Consider the following 18,975-nt stretch of genomic DNA (forward strand, 5'->3'; position numbering starts at 1 on the left):
AGCATTAACTTTGACAAGATACCAGACTGTTAACGCTATTGTTAGTTCTATTCATGAAGCAATACCTGTCTCTTATACACATCTAGATGATTAATTCGGAAATGTATTGTGGTGATAACTTGTGAATTGATTTGTAAACATATAAAAGTACTTTGAATTCAATACGCTGTTTCACATAACTTGTGAATTGATTTGTAAACATATAAAAGTACTTTGATTTCAATACGCTGTTTCACTGGCAACCAATGAAGACGACGAAGAGTAGGGGTGATGTGATGAAATTTAGGTGTCCCAGTGACAAGACGAGCAGCGATGTTCATCAATAGCTGCAGCTTTCTAATTGATGTTAATGGTATTCCGTAAAGGACTCCATTACAATAATCCAATCTTGATGTAACCAATGCATGTACAAGTTTTGATGTAGCATCTTCATTTAAAAAACGCCTAACTGCCTTGATGTTGCGGAGATGGAAGGATACTACTCTACTCTTTTGTGATATATAATTTTAAAAATAATTGAAGTCATGGTTCATTGCTCAAATAGTGTAAAAATTTGAATTTGAATAAATTATTCTTATTTTGTGACATAATTAAAAAAAAGTGTCCCCTTAAGAGAGGTTTACTATGTATTAAAGTTACAATTAATTTTACGGAAAATTATGTCCTTAACAAGGGTGTCCCCTGCATAGGGGTGTCTAAGAAGGGGTTCTAAGTACTGTAACTCAATATAACGAGATTTTCATTTATTAGGCCTATGCGTTTCGGAGAAATTGTATTGATCTTAAATTCGGCTAATTTAAAACAATCATTGCGTTAAAAAACAAAGTAAAATTGTGTTAAAACATTTAATAATATAAAAAAAAAATGAGAAGCATAATACCAATTTAAATAGGAATTAAATCTTTAATTTGTAGAGTATTTAAACTCATCCAATACTAAAATGTCATTGAATTGAATTATAGATGTATTATGTAAATGACTATTTAGCTAATCGCACAGGTACCAAAAACAATAAGCTTCGTCTTTTTAATTTCATCTTGCATTCTGCCAGCTTTAAAACCAAACTCATGTTATATTATAGGACAAACATACGGTTGAAGGACAAAATGTCTGAAGGAGAACCTGATGAAAACAATATACCCCACACCCACGCCCTCCCCCAATTCCGAGCTTCGCCCACCAGGGAGGCTAACACTTTGAGCTGTTGGCATTAATTACGCAGGCCTATATTATTTAGGTCGCTTCGAATTACTACGTGAGATTCATTGTTCAAATAAGTTCCTTGGATGTGCATACAATGCTTAGTTAGGTTAACAGTCCATTACAATTTTCATAAGGGCCTGTATTTAATTAAAATACTACACTTTGCTTACTACACAATCAATCTTGTCACTTTATGTTTTACTGTGATAACTTGAAAATAATTTTCTTGGATCATACTGGCATTGCGCACTTAATATTGATTGATGTAGGTCCATTAGGTTTTCTTTTATACGTCAAATTAAAGATTGTTTACGTCAAATTGTATACATCCTGATAACCAATGCAGCTTACCATGTCATTATAATATTCGCAATCCATCCTCAACTGTTGCTTCAATGCTTTACAAATCTTCATTATACAAGTCCATTGCAGGTAATTTAAATAGTCATTGTCGTAAATCCACTGCGTTTACGATTACTTTTCTTATTGGAGCTACCTCAATTATCTTCTATTCAGGTAGGTCTACGTATTTTTAAAAATTCATTTATATGGTGATATATTTGTTGTTAGTTGTACAATCCATTCAATGTTAAACAGATGTTAGCATTTGATTGCTTTCTTGGTATTAAAAGCCCACAGTTCATTAATGCTGTAGGGCCTACAGTTAAAGTGTAGAGCTTGGTTTTAAGTCACGTAAGCACTAGTGTTTTTTTTTCTTTAAAAAAATATATATATTCCTTGTTTATATCTATTATCATGTAAATACGTCACAAAATAATTTGTGACGGATGATAAAGTTGTTAAAACGTTTGTGTTATAACAATTAGATGTACATACTGTAATTTACTACTTATCACATGCACTGCACTGCACAACGCAATTTTCTGGTAGAGAAATTATTTTATAATATAATTATTATATAAGGTAGGCTTAATGGCATGTTATTATCAAACTGCCATGTTCATATAAAAAGCAAAGCTACGTTTCAGATATTGTGTGTTTATTTTCTTATTCAACATGGAGCTTAATGATTCAAACTATAAATTCTGGATAAATGGATTTTTGAAGAAAACAATTGCCTCAACTTTGTGCTTGCCCTGGTGGTATTTATTTTTTAAATTTGTTATATAATTTTAGACTCTTAAATTATGTTTCAATTTTTACGACGTAATTTGTTTTTAAACATGATGACGAAATATTAGTTATTCTGGCTTAACAAGACGTCTGCATCACCAAGAACAAGTTTTCTTTTCTCTTTCGTGGGGGCAACCCACATTTATTCATTCTTCTTTTCAATGTCATTTTCATTTATTTGTACATAGTTTTTAAAAAAATAATCTAAATAAAAATAAAAGTATAGGTGAAACAGTGTTTGATATTTCAACAATTTTAAAACGACATTAAGAAATAAAAATTATATAAAATCTCATAATGTTATGTTTTTTTTTTTTTTTATTTATTTATATTTTTTTTGACTTACGACAATTCTTAGATATTTGGTTGGCGTAACAAATGGGTTACATAAAGTTTAAGTAAGAGAGGTCCAGATTATTATAAATAAAAACAGTAAATAAGCCCTTAAAGTAAATGGAATCAGACAATACAAATAATTAATAGTCTTAAATTTCTACAGAATACTATATACATACAAGTAGGTGCATGGTACTATACAACATTCAATATATTTGTGAACAATTGAGCAGCTTTTTTTAAACAGTCGCCCATTTCTTCCCAGCATTATTTAAGTTACATGAATATTCGTTTGTTATTTAATTTTTAAGTTCAACATTGAATAAATTCCAACAAAACTTTTGATTCTTGATTTTTCTTTTTTGTCGATATTTTAGTTAAACAGGCTTTGTAAATACAAAACGTAAACAGAGACGTAAGTTCATTTACCACTTTGTTGTTTGTTCCTCCAACGATACAAAACCAGCTTGGAAAAAACATTTATGTTTTCATCAATAGAAATGCATTCACGAATCATTGTATTGAAATTTTCCCTAGCAGGTTGGATTGCTCTACACTGGAACAACAAATGTTTATCTGTCTCAATTTCTATGGCATCTATCACACACATCTGTAGGGGCTAAATTCCAGATTTTTAGCCGTTTTTTACAGGCAGGAATACGATGCATAAGTTAAATTGTGCAACCTTTATGATGTCTTTTACACTAGATACTTTTTTATACCATATGTCTTCCCAATTAAGATCTTCATTGCTAAACTCCATCCATTTTGATGGAGAGATTGGGGATATAGAGATATTATTAATAAAATGCATATAGAAAAATGATATGTGCTTCTTATCAAATATGGATTCTAACCTAACTTGGGTTTCATCGTTTTCTGTTTTATTTCTTGCAATCATTTCTTTCCAGTCAGATGGAATTGCATTTATTACGCAAAGTATTCAATTAACCCATATTGTTTTTTTGAAAGTGTGGGAATTAATTCCCCTGGTGTAATTAGCCTGTTATTTATTACTATATCTTTTATTGTTTTGTAACCGGAGTTTAACCAAACTTTGATGTACATTGATTTGCCAGCAGTTGTTTACTATGTTGTTTATATTCACCAATGCTTTTAACATTTCTAGATAGAATTGGGGCATTTCATGTAACTCAGCATGGTCATCGGGGATGTGTTTCCATTTCCCTGGGTCAGGGCTTAGCAACCTCTTAATCCAACTTAATTTTAGTGACTTTATCATTGAATCAAACTGTATCATGCCAAGTCCACCCTCATTAATTATTTTTATAAGTGTTGTTCTCTTGATTTTTTCTCTTTTATTTCCCCACAGAAATCTATACATTAACTTCTCTACCTTTGGAATTATGTGTTTAGGAACTTCTATAATACTTGCGTTATATAAAAGTTTTGAAATGGCGAGAGTTTTTATATAATTATTGTTTTCCCAAAAAATGAGAGATTTCTTTTTTGCCATAATTTTAAAATATTTTCCAAGTGGACAGTTTTATCGCACCATTTTTTTTCTCACACATTTGCTTATTATACCCTACATATATCCCTAATAATTTTACGGGTTCTTTGGTCGACGTGATGTCATAAGGGGTTGATGTTTTACTTTTATATGCACCAATCCACATTCCTTTCGTTTTACCTTTGTTTAACTTTAAACCTGATATATTGCAAAAAGATTCAATTTCTTCCATTCTTCCAAAAAGAATTGTAAACTAAATTCATCTTGCGAGAAAAATGACCGTGTCATCAGCAAGTTTGGCGATTTTCACAGTGCTCGCATTATGCCTAACATCAGTATTTGGTAATTTGATTCCTTTACATAAAGGATTATCTCTTATATTATAGGCCATTAGTTCTACCACTAATACGAATAAAACAGCGGATAAAGGGCATCCCTGTCGAACCCCACATTCCATGAAAAGCTTTCTGATATCCAGCCAATATTTGATACAACACATTCTGTGTCTGTGTATACCGTTTTCATCCAATTAATAAATGTTAAACCAAAAACAAATTTGTGTAGAATTTTAAACATAAGGTTCCTATCAATAGAGTCAAATGCTTTGGCAAAGTCTAGAAAAACCATTGCTCCAAATTTGTTGTTATTATTTGTGTATGAATGTATATCTTCAACTGAACGAATATTTTCTCCTCCAAACCTTCCATTAATATAGCTTTTTTGATCAGAATTTATACAAGAGCCAATTACTTTGTGCACTCTATTAGAGAGGGCGTGAGCCATAATTTGGTAATCTACATTTAACAAGGTAATAGGTCTCCAGTTTTCTAATTTTTCTCTGTTTCCACTCTTGAATAATAAATTTATTATTCCTCTTCTTTGTGTATTAGAAAGTCTATTATTATTGTAATTACAATTTAGAGATTCACATAAAATGTCTTTAAAATATTCCCAAAAGTTTCTACAAAATTCCACGCTCAGGCCGTCAGTTCCTGGGCTTTTATTAAGTTTCATTTTAAAAAACAGCAGTTGTGAGTTCATTGACTGTTAATAGACCCTCACATTCACTACTTTCTTCGTGCGATAGTGCTTTCACATTTTATCTCTTCAAATACTCATTGATTTTTTCATCAGGAATATCTTTGACTACGTATAAAAGTTTGTAATAGTTAACCTGTTCTTTAAAAATTTCATCTTTATCACACGTGCGTTTTCCATTCATTTTTAATAATGAAGTGATATGCTTTCTTTTTGCATTGTTTTTTTCTAGACCTATAAAACATTTATTGTTTCTTTCTCCTTTTTCAAACCATTCGATTCTAGATCGGATTTTGGCTCCTTCAGCTTCTCTTGAACCAAGAACAAGTTTACAATGTCGGATGTTGCGTTCATCGAAGGTGGTGTGGAGTGTACACCACTCCACATCACTTCACTTCATCAGCAGGTAAAGTAATGTTTGCATGTGTGTCTAACAGCAAAATACCTGTAACATGTAAGCGCATGGAGGTATCTACAATATGCTCTATATAAGTCGATAATTATTATTATTATTATTATTATTATTATTATTATTATTATTATTATTATTATTATTATTTTAATTATCATTATTATTATTACTGTATTATTACTGTATTATTATTACTGTATTATTATTATTATTATTATTATTATTATTATTATTATTATTATTATTATCATTGTTATTCACAAACAAGAAAGGAAGGTTGCAAGTTCTGTATGCTTTTTAGTAGATATGATAACCAGTGAAAATAATAAAGTTTTAAGTAAAGTGATTGTTTATAATTGCTAGAAAAAAAAATACAAAAGAAATTGTGGTCTAAATTATGAAACAACATGCTACTTACTGTAAAGTTTTACCTACAAACATAGGATTTGTGGGAATTTGAGGATACATAGCAATATAATTATTTCTCAAACTGAAAACAACTATTTTTTCTAAGCCTGATACAGTGATCTTGTTATAGAAATAATTTAATGCTGTTTGAAAACCACAATTGGTTTGATACTGTGATTTGAATACTTAATTGATAATAGATTGCAGATGAAGGTATATCTACAGGAAGACAGGATTCCTATCCACTTCACTTTGCTGCTGCTCATTCTTCCGTCACGACGTTTAAGTACCTAGTTGAAAAAGGTAAAAATATTTTGTTTACCAAGCACAGTCACATTTTTCTTGTATTTTGGTTGATAAAGATAAAAAGGAGTTATCTTGTCCTTAAATATGTACAAATAATAGTGATCATTGGTCGGTGAACTAGTTTAGAATGGTGGCGTATTATCAGCAAAACAAAACAATAAAGCAATGGTCGGAATGTATAATAAGTATATTTTGAAATTATATTGAAATAAATTCAACCAAAAATAAATCAATAATAAACGTATGTTTAGTTTCAAATCGTCGAAATAATTTATATATTCGATTTGCACGATTGCTCAGCGTCAGGTCGAGCAAACGTCCAGAGCGATATACGGCTATGCAAAAGTCAACACGAGCGCAACATCTATGTATTAAATACTTTTGATCAGCATTTAACTTTCAGTGAACGCATTAGTTCTGTATGTAAAGCTGCTAATTTTAAAATCTTCAACATCAGTAAGATCCATAAATACCTTAATCCTAAAAGATACTTACTCACGAATTCATAATCTCAAGGCAAGATTACTACAACTCTTCTGTCTATAATTTCTGCTGCTATCAAACGCCTTTAAATGATTCAAACAATGCTGGTTCACTCTTCCGATATTTTACCACAAGAATATGGCCATGGTTGAAACATTTAAACCAGCTGCTGTTTAAATCATGTTTTTTGAATTGGCGCGTCACAAATTTTTAATTAGTAGTACTATTATTATTGTTGTTGCTGTTTCTTTGCTATTGGCGTTCCAGTTGTTGTTGTTGTTGTTATTGTTGTTGTTGTTGCTGTTACTGCTGTTGCTGTTGATGATGTTGTTGTTGTTGATGATGATGAGGAAGCTAATGGTGATGCTGCTATTGCTGCTTATGCTTATCGACCTGTTGATGCTGCTGCTTATTCTGCTGATGCTACTTCTGCTGGCACTGCTGCTGATGCTGCTGCTGATGCTTCTGTCAATGATGCTTTTGATGTTGTTGTTGTTGCTCCTGCTGCTAATGATGATGATGATAATGATGTTACTGTTGTTACACTCAAAGTAAATTCAAGTTGGCCTATAGGGAAAAGGATTAGACATAGGCAGCAGCTATTGTTACACATAATTACCAGTTGAATTGTGGTGAATAGTGAAATGGATATACGTCACCTTTTAAATTTCTTAAATAATAAGGTATTGTAAAATAATAATAAAATTAAATGTAATACTAATTAATGATGTTATTTACTATCTAAATCTTTGTCCTACCTTATTAATTATTTAGAATTCTCTTTCCAAGCTAATTGTTTAAATTTTTTAGTTTGGTATTCGTTTGCATTGTTGCTTATTTTAGACCATGGCCTTCTTTTTGTTATATGTCATTGTTGCGTTTATTATTATTGTAAAGGGAACCCTTCGGAATCAAGCAGAAATGCTTAAAGGGTTATCATGAAAATCTCTTATTGTTGTTTAATTCGTTTAATTTTGTACTCTGTTTAGTTGTGAGAATTTAGAAATAAATCAAATCAAATCAAATCAGTCACTGACGATAGAATTAATTGTAGGCTCTCCATACAGCAGCAAAATTTAATCTCGTCGTCGTCGGGATTGGAAAACACAATCTTCCTAATTTCTAAAGAAAGGCCATGTAACTACACTGTTAGTTTTTTTTTGAATGGAGGGGTGGTTGGCCACCCAATTCACGCTCCACCTCACTAAATCCACCACTGTTGTAACTTTAGATGAACATCTAATATAGTAATAGATTGAGTACCCATAATTGTAATCTTGTTGATAATAATACTCTAATTACTGGATAGTAGCTTGTAGCCTGAAATCGGCACAACATGAGTTGATGAGACTTCGAGACAATGAAGGTTTTACGCCACTCCATTCAGCTGTCAGCAGTGGGTCACTTGAAATGGTTGAATGTTGTCTACAATATGGTTCTCCTATTGAATTAACAGAGGTAAGATTAATAAAATAATGTTATATTGGTGAATGTAAACAGTAGTTGAGATTGATAATGCGTTAAATAACTACCGCAGTTCAGCAGTTTCATTGAACCCGGGCCCCGATCTATAAGGGCTCAACCCCAACCCCCCTCCCCCCAACCCACCCTTATAAAAACTCTATAAAGCAATGTTTTATTGTGACATTTAATTATTTACTTCATTCCAGGAAAGTAATTTCGGAGCCAGAATAACTCGTTTCCTTTACATCCATATTTTTATGGATCACACATTTTTCACAATCAAGAATTGCATAAATATTGTTTGAATTTTTGTTTTTCCCTGTAAGTTTATGTATTTCATCCACAAAGTTTAGGATCGTATTTATATTTGTTTTCAACTAAATAAAAATAATCTGATGTAGATTTTCGAATTTTACTTGTGAAATTTTATGTAAGTAAACGATATTTATTAAAAGGTGCCTGGCTGCCATGTATATCGGATAAGTGTTTTGCATGATCAAGGTTAAAAAAAGTCTAATAATCAAATAATCAAGAGAAATTATTGTCGTACAATACGAGATACAGTCGGAATTTGTGTCCAGGTGATCCATTTCATTTTATTTAGCTTAAGTATATCAAACTAATATACTAAATTAAAAAAAAATCTATTCAATACCTATAGAATTTGATTTTGCTTTTGGTCATAAAACGTAGAAATGCCTGTTTCTAAACTAACGCATTAGTGTTACACATTTTAGTTCACATGGTCAGTCAATTTTCATGCGTCAAGGGCCTCGACTGTACTTCTGACCCAGGGCCCCTCACAACCTAGTTACGCCACTGAGCGACAGTCGTAATAAAAATAAACCAAAAAAAAAAAAAAAAAAAAAATGAAAAAAAAAAAGCAGACTACGCAAAATAAGCCGGTTTTCTTCCTGGCGAATTTATTCTCGCGAATAGAATTCGTTGGACACACTGGCAGTTTTATGCGTGAGTGCCTTCATCACCAGATTGTTCGCTTTTTCGATATTAGTGGTTCACTTCGACGAGTTTTGGATTTTGTAATGTTTCTACTATTTGCGAAGCAAAATAATACGCAGCAAGTCAGAGCTAAAATATTTAAATCATTTTAAAACGCCAAGAGCACAGAATCGAATCGATGAATGTACGTATCAGCATGGCAATCGAAAAACTATAGCAAAGTGTTGTGAAAAATGCTTATCGCGAGTCATTCCACACACGCGATTTTTTTGTGGCGAAACTATTCCTGTCGCGCGAATAGATTCGCCTTTGAAAACTCCCTTCTAGCATTACGCGCGCAAATGTATTCGATTTAATTGTTTGCTCATTATTGAACAGATGAATTAGCCAATTATACAGTGTTATTCAATTTGTTCTTCACTCCATTCTTTAATACGTGCATGTTCACCATTTTCAAATTTAGTACTCGTGCATTTTTTTAATCATTCGTTCGTTCATTCAATTAATCACACACAATCGTTCACATAAATATAATTTTTCACTTTGCTATACCTAAAATGATACAATGACTGAACATGTTGTGGATTGAGTTATTATTGTAAATGAATAATTTCAAAATAAACAATGTAATAAAGTTGGCATCAATATCTCATGAAATATTGAATAAATATTAAATTATGCTGAAATAACATATCTGTTATTGCTTTGCAGAATACAGGTCACACCGCTTTGCATATGGCATGTGCTCAGGGCTCACCGAATATTGTAGAAATACTGCTGAATAGTGAGGATGGGTGTAAGGTCATTGACCATAAAAGTTTTGTAGGCCAAACAGCTCTGCATACAGCAGCAAAATACAATCACATTGACGTTGCAAAAGTATTAATTAAACGGGTAATATTCTGATATTGCTTTTAAATTTGTGTTGTTTATTATATTCTGTCGATCATTTGGATCCATTATTCACGATTTTGAGTTACAACTGTTACTAAGTAAGTTTGAATGTTGAAGATTGTAAAAAATTCTCAATCAATTCTGAATCTGATCTCATTTTCTTAAACAACATGGCCGGCGGAAGCGGGGGAGGGGGACCGGGCCCCCCACCTTTTGGCCAAAAATATATAATGTCTGGAGATTTTTGTATGATCGGAAATGCAAAAAAAGGAGGGAAGGAGGAGAAGGATGGGAAAGAGAATGTTTATCCAGTACCCGACCGAGTCACATTTTAGGGAGTTTTTATCGATTCCGACGAAATTAGAATTTATAACAAAAAAATTTTCGCATTCGCAAAAAAAAAACTTGATGAAACAATAACGACAGAGTGTTTTTGACAAACGGTGGCGGAAGCGGGGAAGGGGCAGGAGCTGGGCCATTGGCCCACCCACTATTACCCATTATTATTATTATTATTATTATTATTATTATTATTATTATTATTATTATTATTATTATTATTATTATTATTATTATTATTATATTATTATTATTATTAATAATAATATTGTTATTATTATTATTATTGCTGTTATTATTATTATTATATTATTATTATTATTATTATTATTATTATTATTATTATTATTATTATTATTATTCTCACTTATGCTGAATTAAGTCCACCCCAACAAAATGGAAAAAATAGCAACACCATAGCGCTTTGGTGCAGTTTTCGTCAACAAACTCTTAGGCAATTATTTTCATATAAGGTCCAAGCTCATAATTTATCGTCTCCGCGGTTCTTATCTATGTCTGAGATAATTGTGTGGATTAGTCATGTACTTTTACACGAAATAATATATAATTTAGATTAATAGTCAGTATAAATGAATTACTATATTCAATAGGCCTATATTAGTCTTAAGTGGTTACTTCTAATTACAAGTTTTATGTATCCGTTTCGTATACACATATTGTCATGCTGTAATGGATAATTTTATGTGGATTGGTCCAGCACTTTTACACGAAGAGAATCTCTAATTTAGATTAATAGCCCATTTAATGAATTACTATATTCAAAATGCCTACCGTATATATCAGGCTTATGTGGTTTATTTCTGAATACAAGTTAATGTATTTATTTATTCGGTATACAAATCCTTAAGCTATCTATTAAAACTGTTAGGCATTTTTATATTCATATAGACTACAGAAACATAGTACATAATTTAAGTGAACGGCGTCAATAGATTAAAAAAAATATAATAACATGATTATAATGAACTTCAGAACATTATACAATGTAGCCAGGTTTGGAGCCTGGCTTTTAGATAACGATAATAACAATACGGTGATGGTGATGTCAAACATTTTTGACTTAAAGATAGGGACCTACTGCAATCGTGTGTCGTTATAATTATCTGAACAAATTGCTATTCTAAAACCGAAAAATTGTGTTCAAACAGCTAGAGCGTTGGGATACCATTAATTTGTCATTTGAAGACGTAGCAACAGAAAAAATACCAAGGTTTATTCTTATTATCAATCATGTTATGTTTATTATCATGTTTGTTGTATAACATATCTGTTCAGTGACCAGAGGAGCACGCGTTTTGTAACATGGGCGAATTGGTAAATTAATGGAAACACTTGGTAAATTGTGGTGTCAGTTGATTATATATCATCTCCTAGCTATTAGAAGACTTACTGAAATGGTCATAGAGAACGTTATCTGCTGTAAACTCATATTTGTAGATTTTAGCAAGGATTTGACAAAAAGTACTAAACTTAATAGCTCCAGATGGTATAACAGACATGTCTCATATATCTACTGACGTACAGGTGATACGTTGACACCCTATTTGTCTATAATTGCTAGGGCGAATGAAGGGGTGCACAGCCGGTTCGATCGCACTCCCTAAATTGTATTAAGAAAAATAATTCCTGTATTGTGTTGCTGATATGAACATATACGCCTAGTACTTTTTGAGCATGTATGTTATTCTGGGATGTATTCCAAATCAAAGACGTTTGAAAGTATTTTAATCTAATTAAATATTCATTGGGGTTTATCAGATTATTTAATAAATATATTACCACAAATCTACAGTGTTGCTTATGGTGGCAAAGGTTTTACAGGTGGCTTATGGGAAAAAAGTCGCAGCGCCAATAGACCATTTTTCCGCACTATAGTCACTAGCTACTTTGTAGAATTTTCTGTGTTAAAACTTTAAAATTACACGCCTAGGAAGACACACGGGAACACAATGAAACATTTAGTGTTCTTTGCAATGAGTTTTGACCTTCTATTCAACAATTAATTCAATGTAATGAGCAATACAATGGTTGGGTAACATGACTTTTTCAGGGATGCAAACTAGATGAGAAGGATAACGATGGATTGACACCGCTGTTACTAGGTTGCTTTATGGACAGCTGGCAAACATCATGGTTGTTACTAGAACACGGTGCTTCTCTAACCAATACTGACGCCAAAGGACGCAATCTATTGCATTTTGTTGTGTACAAGGCATCGACAATCATTAGCATGCCGATATCTCTTTATAAGGTATTGGAGTATTAATCTTATTTTGATATCCAAAGATCTAGAATGTTGAGTGTTTACTTAATCTTAGGCACCATATACCTTGTTCTATCAGACGAACCAAAATGTGAGCTTCATTCTAATTTGTGTAACTGTATACTAATAGGTCTATGCCTATCAAGATATTATGGCTTAACTAGCTATATATTTATGTTGATTATTTGTTGTTATCAGTAATTATATGTTTCAAATGTTCATTAATTCCTACATTCAAAATGTTTATTATTTAAAACTAACTTTATTTTTGTTAGTGTTTAGTATTTATGTGTGTTCGTATTAAGCTTAACGTTATTTGTGTTTTGTATTAGTCAGTCGAAAGGAACCTTTCTAGTCTGGTGAACGTTCAAGATATAGATGGAAATTCTCCATTACATTGTGCGGTGGAATACGGAGGCAGTAATCAAGTGCATAGAATGCTTTATCTCGGTGGAGCCCCATGGTTACATAACAACCAGCTTCAGACGCCATTTCACATTGCAGCAGCGTAAGCAAAATCCAATATACAATTTGAACTAGAACTACCGGTACTTTGTAGATAGATTTTGCAATGAATTAGTTAACATTTGAGTATTTTAAAACGTTTTCTATCTTAGTAAATTCATTTTAACTTTTTCCTTGAGTACAAGTGGATGAGGTTCAAACACAAATGCGCTGAACAGAATGCAAGCTGCAACATTATTAAATTATTCTCACGGAGCTGAGATTGTGTCCCATATGAGTTTTATGCAATGACCGGGGTAGTAATAATGTGAAGCGCAAAATATTTGAACTATACTCTCAACTAGATGACAACAGAATTAACCTTGCTTGCGGATTTATACAATTATTCACTTATGTAGAAATGTAATGTAAGGAATATCACCTCATCTCCTCACCTCACAGAACAATTAGGGCCTACACATCTACTAACATTTGTGGCTAAAAGTGATAGTGTTTTGACACAGTGTAACACCGCTGAGACTTGGTTTATGTTAACACAGTGTAACACCGCTGAGACTCGGTTTAGTACGGTTTTAGTAATCCATCACCCAATATGCAATACCGGGTACATGTTATTATCAGGAAGACTTAAATCAGCCTGTTATTATTAAGCATAAGCTGGCAAAAGTACACATTCAGCAATTTTTTAAGAAAAGGCACCTTTTAGATGCCATAAAATGACACTATCAGATGGTAAAATGTATTTCAAAGCAAGGTTCCTTGACAAAGTTTTGGCGTCTTCCCGACTGGAGTCACGGGCGTCGCGAAGGTGTAATTGAGGACCTATAGGATATTTTATGCTGGGAGGTGAAAAACTCTAAACGTTTTTGAGTGGTGTACCCTAGGGCCTGGATCAATCATGGCTCACATGTATTATAATATTAAAAGTTTAGGTCTAGTAAGAGACATCAACAATAGAGAAAAGGCACCAATTTTTGAACAGACATTTTCAAGCATGGATAGCTGTTCTAGCCAGGCATACTACTCCCATACCGTAAGGCCGGACATTACCCAGCTAGCAAAGCGACGTTGGCCCAACATTGGTAAACGTTGGCAACCGTCGGTAAGCGTCGGGGTCGGATATCTGACGTTGCTACGACGTTGGTGTTTGGTTGCAAAATTTGGTCGGAGAGGTAACGTCAAACCAACATTGGAATTTCATGTTGGCCCAACGTATGAATATATTTGTCGATTTTCCGATGTCGTCCTAAGGTTGGTAGCCGTCGTAAATATTCAGCCTGACTACGTACGTTGGTACAACGTCACGATTTTTTGCTGGCCCGACGTTGGCAAACTACTAAAAAGATGGTTGGGTACAACCGTTGGCCCAACGTTGGCTAGAGGTTGTAAATATTAGATTTGTAGACGTTGTCTCAAAGTCACAGTACGTTGTTGGCCCAACGTCGGTAAACGTTTGAAATGGTGGTTGGTTAAAACCATTGGCCTGACGTTGGTTAGAGGTTGTAAATATTAGGATGTGATAACAGATGTTGTCGCAACGTCAGAGTACTTTGTTGGCCCGACGTCGGTAAACTTTAGTGAAGGTTGGTTACAACCATTGGGCCGGCGTTGGTTAGAGGTTGTAAATGTTAGATGTAATTAAAGACGTTGTCGCAACGTCATAGTACATTGTTGGCCCGACGTCGGTAAACGTTTGAAATAGACGTTGGTTACCACTGTTGGACCGACGTTGGCCAGAGGTTGTAAATATTAAATGTGATTACAGACCTTGTCTCCACGTCACAGAACGCTGTTGGCCCGACGTTGTTTAGAGGTTGTAAATGTTAGATGTAATTAAAGACGTTGTCATAACGCAACGTCATAGTACTTTGTTCGTCCGATGTCGGTAAACGTTTAAAATAGACGTTGGTTACCACCGTTGGGCCGACGTTTTTTTTTATTTGATTTATTTATGCATTCAATATCACACACATAGCAATAACATTTTGAGAACGAACATAAAAAAAGGAGATGAATAATTAATTGAATGCCTGGATGACCCATTAAGTGTAGTGATTGTACACCAGACTTATTTCCAATGGGGTCCAGAAGCCAGGGTAATTATTGCACGTTGGTTAGAGGTTGTAAATATTAGGATGTGATTAGACGTTGTCCCAACGTCACAGTACTTTGTTGGCCCGACGTCGGTAAACATTAGTGAAGGTTGGTTACAACCGTTGGGCAGACGTTGGCTAGAGGTTGTAAATATTAAATGTGATTACAGACCTTGTCTCAACGTCAAAGAACGCTGTTGGCCCGACGTCGGTAAAGGTTTGGAATGGAGGTTGGTTACAACTGTTGGTCCGACGTTGGTTGGAGGTTGTAAATATTCGGATGTGATTAGACGTTGTCCCAACGTCACAGTACTTTGTTGGCCCGACGTCGGTAAACGTTAGTGGAGGTTGGTGACAATTAACAGTAGGGCCGACGTTGGTTAGAATTTGTAAATTTCAAACGTTTACCGACGTTGGGCCAACAGAGTACTGTGATGTTGCAACAACGTCTCTATAATTATACATAATATTTACAACCTTTAAGAAACGTCGGCCCAACGGTGGTATCCAACATTTATTTCAAACGTTTACCGATGTCGGGCCAACAAGGTAGTTTGACGTTGCGACGTCTATAATTATACAGTATATACCTTGTCTCAACGTCACAGAACGCTGTTAGATGTAATTAAAGACGTTGTCGCAAAGTCATAGTACTTTATTGGTCCGATGTCGGTAAACGTTTGAAATAGACGTTGGTTACCACCGTTGGTCCGACGTTGTAAGAGGTTGTAATAAATATTAGGATGTGATTATAGACGTTGTCCCAACGTCCGGTACTTTGTTGGCCCGACATCGGTAAACTTTAGTATAGGTTGGTAACTGCGTAGTACGACGGTCGTACGACCGTCGGCCGACAAATCCAACTCCGCTCAATGTGAGCATTACACGACGCGACATCGATTATCGGTAGCAGTCTGAACGACGAGTAATTAAAAACGATCCATCGCTCGCGCGTCGTGGCGTTGCGTTCTCCATGAAATCGTGCCGGTCGACGACCGTCGTGCACAGTGAGTGCCAGGCTTAATAATGGCTGAAAACCCCGTCTTAAGTCGCTGTCTTTTTTTTTTTTTTGACATCCTGACTCGTAAAACGCAAAATCGGCGTTGGGTATATAGCATTGTGCTTGTCGTCAATCAGTAGAGAATTCAAAATTAATGGTACAATAAGTGAGCGCCATTTTCTCCCACCACTTCGCTACTGATCTCATGGGTTTACTTCCTTTTCTCTCTCCCCTCCCCCTCTCTCTCTCTCTTCCCTACTTTCTTCTATTCTTAGGCCTACTATTATTTTCTCCCTCTTTTATATATTTTTGGCGAAACTGACGAAGGGGAAGGGAGGTACATGCTCCCGTGCCCCCCCCCCACTTCATTGGATCCACCTCTGGCTTCAGGATAACTCCTTGTGAATGAACGTTATTCACTGAAAAGAAAAATGACTACGACTGATTGATTTATATTGTATTTCAACAGTCTTGGTCGAAGTGACTGCATACAGATTATGATGAAAACACCATCGAAGTTAAGCATTAATCAGGTTGGTCTAAGAAATCAGACGCCTGTCCACCAAGCTGCCGGCAATGGCCATGTAGAAGTCGTCAGAATTCTGCTAAAATCAGGGGCAATTACACGAGGGTATGGATACGGTACTACTATACTATTTTAGCTTGTTTATGGCTACAGTACGTGTTTTGTCATATAATTACTTTACACTTGTGTACATTTCTATATTGCAGTGATTTGTTTGGACAAACACCTTTCCATGCATCTGCAAAGGGTGGCCACACAGAAGTGGCACGAGAACTACTTACTCTGAGATCACGTTCAATGCTGAATGAACTAGACAAATTGGGGGTAAGTAAGATGAGGAGGTATGGCGAGCCAAAGTGTCATTTAATCGCTAATAGGGGTATCTTAGTTTTATATAGAGATATCTTAGTTACAAAGAGAAATCTTAGTTTTTAATAGACATCTCTATTTAAAATAGGTATTTTTTTTATTATATATAGATAGAAATAGCTCTATTAATGAAATTTCTATAATTAGAGATCTCTATCTCTTAACAGAGAATAAAGTTATCTCTATTTAAAATAAAGATATCTATTTAAATAAAGATATCTGTTTAAATAAAGGGGAATAAAAGTGAATAATATTGAATAAAATTAAAATAATATTAAATATAACGTTACGATTGCGGCTATAGATTAATAGAGATGTCTCAATTAATTGAGATATGTTAGTTTTAAATAGATAACTTAGTTTTAAATAGAGATATTTATTTTAAATAGAGATAGCTTAGTAAATAGAGATATCTATATATGTAAGATAGAAACATTTCTATTTAAAATCTCTATTCTTTGTTAATGTATTATGGGATATAGTATAGTAGATAACGTGAAGATTCAGTCGCGAAAGTTTTCAGCAAATACATATATAATTAATGTACCATACGGCGAAACAAAATAGGACCTATTTTTTGGACAATGACCGCTTTCATAAAAAGTTTTAATGAGTGATTTTTTTTCTTTTATAGGCTTTTAATGGTAATTTCGTATTGCCTATACAATGGAATATCAAAATCACATTCTGAATCAGACCCTTGGAAATTGCAATAAAAGATGCGGATAATATCTTATCTAAGAACTATAATTAATATTATTTTTTTACCACTACCACTATACTACTACCACTACTACCACTACCACCACTACCACCACCACTACCACCACTACCACTACTACCACTACTACTACTACTACTACTACTACTACTACTACTACTACTACTACTACTACTGCTGCTACTACTGCTACTACTGCTACTACTGCTGCTGCTGCTACTGCTTCTGCTACTGTTGTAGTTGTCGTCGTCGGTATTATTATATATTGCTATTATTATTATTATTATTATTATTATTATTGTTATTATTATTATTATTATTATTATTATTATTATTATTATTATTATTATTATTATTATTATTATTATTATTTCAATTATCTGCCATTATGTGATCAACCAGCCGCTATGCAATACTAACATTATTACTATGACTGTATTTCATATCCGGTGAATAAAGGAAATTTCAAATGTAGTGCTGCTATTCATTAAGAGATGTTATTCGCTGGCGGTACAAATGATACATTGAAATAAACAATTAAAAATTCAAATCTTGTATTATTTTTTTAATAATCTATAGAACACTGCACTTCATCTTGCCGCAATGGAGGACCATCCACACATGGTATCGTTCTTGTTGACAGAGCACGCTCAATTAATTCCGAATGCAAAAGGAGACTACGTTTTTGACGTGGCGACTGACAGTTTAAACAGAAAAGCAACAATTGCACTCACATTACATGACAGGTGGTGTTGCGCTTAATTAAAAAAAAAAAAATTAAAATATGGAAACATATATGTGGATTTACTTGTAGTAACCCGATTGTTTTTTTGGTGAATGTTTTTAAGTCGAACCACATTATATCATACTTAAATATTTACAGATTATTGTTCACAGGCTGTCAAGTGGCTTAGGCTATGTTTCAGCTCTAGGTGAAAGCATTTCATGACTTATAAATATAGTAGTTCAGTAACCACTTACCTAGAAGTGGCTATATATATATATATATATATATATATATATATAATACTGTATATATATATATGTATATATAGTTGTATAATTT

At 33.5% G+C, this 18,975-nt stretch overlaps 1 protein-coding gene across 1 annotated transcript; it reads left to right on the top strand.

Annotated features, from left to right (window-relative positions):
* The first annotated feature begins 1,588 nt into the window (after nucleotides 1-1,588).
* Nucleotides 1,589-18,691, top strand: LOC117116256 (transient receptor potential cation channel subfamily A member 1-like). Its single transcript, XM_033260256.1, has 10 exons — nucleotides 1,589-1,719; nucleotides 5,471-5,591; nucleotides 6,206-6,308; nucleotides 8,107-8,252; nucleotides 9,930-10,112; nucleotides 12,523-12,723; nucleotides 13,068-13,243; nucleotides 16,763-16,924; nucleotides 17,026-17,143; nucleotides 18,489-18,691. The coding sequence occupies exons 2-10, from the start codon at nucleotides 5,520-5,522 to the stop codon at nucleotides 18,669-18,671; spliced, it is 1,344 nt and encodes a 447-aa protein (XP_033116147.1). The 5' UTR covers nucleotides 1,589-1,719; nucleotides 5,471-5,519; the 3' UTR covers nucleotides 18,672-18,691.
* Nucleotides 18,692-18,975: the final 284 nt, after the last annotated feature.

Source organism: Anneissia japonica, unplaced genomic scaffold (assembly GCF_011630105.1).
Source record: "Anneissia japonica isolate Jap-2015-1 unplaced genomic scaffold, ASM1163010v1 scaffold171_len658169_cov177, whole genome shotgun sequence".
In the NCBI taxonomy this organism is placed as follows: domain Eukaryota; kingdom Metazoa; phylum Echinodermata; class Crinoidea; order Comatulida; family Comatulidae; genus Anneissia; species Anneissia japonica.

Excerpts from the sequence above, each read along its gene's own strand:
- LOC117116256 (XM_033260256.1), top strand. The coding sequence starts at position 5,520 with ATGTCGGATGTTGCGTTCATCGAAGGTGGTGTGGAGTGTACACCACTC. Across the intron at positions 5,592-6,205 it reads TCACTTCACTTCATCAGCAG|ATTGCAGATGAAGGTATATC; the intron begins GTAAAGTAATGT and ends AATTGATAATAG. Across the intron at positions 13,244-16,762 it reads CCATTTCACATTGCAGCAGC|TCTTGGTCGAAGTGACTGCA; the intron begins GTAAGCAAAATC and ends GTATTTCAACAG.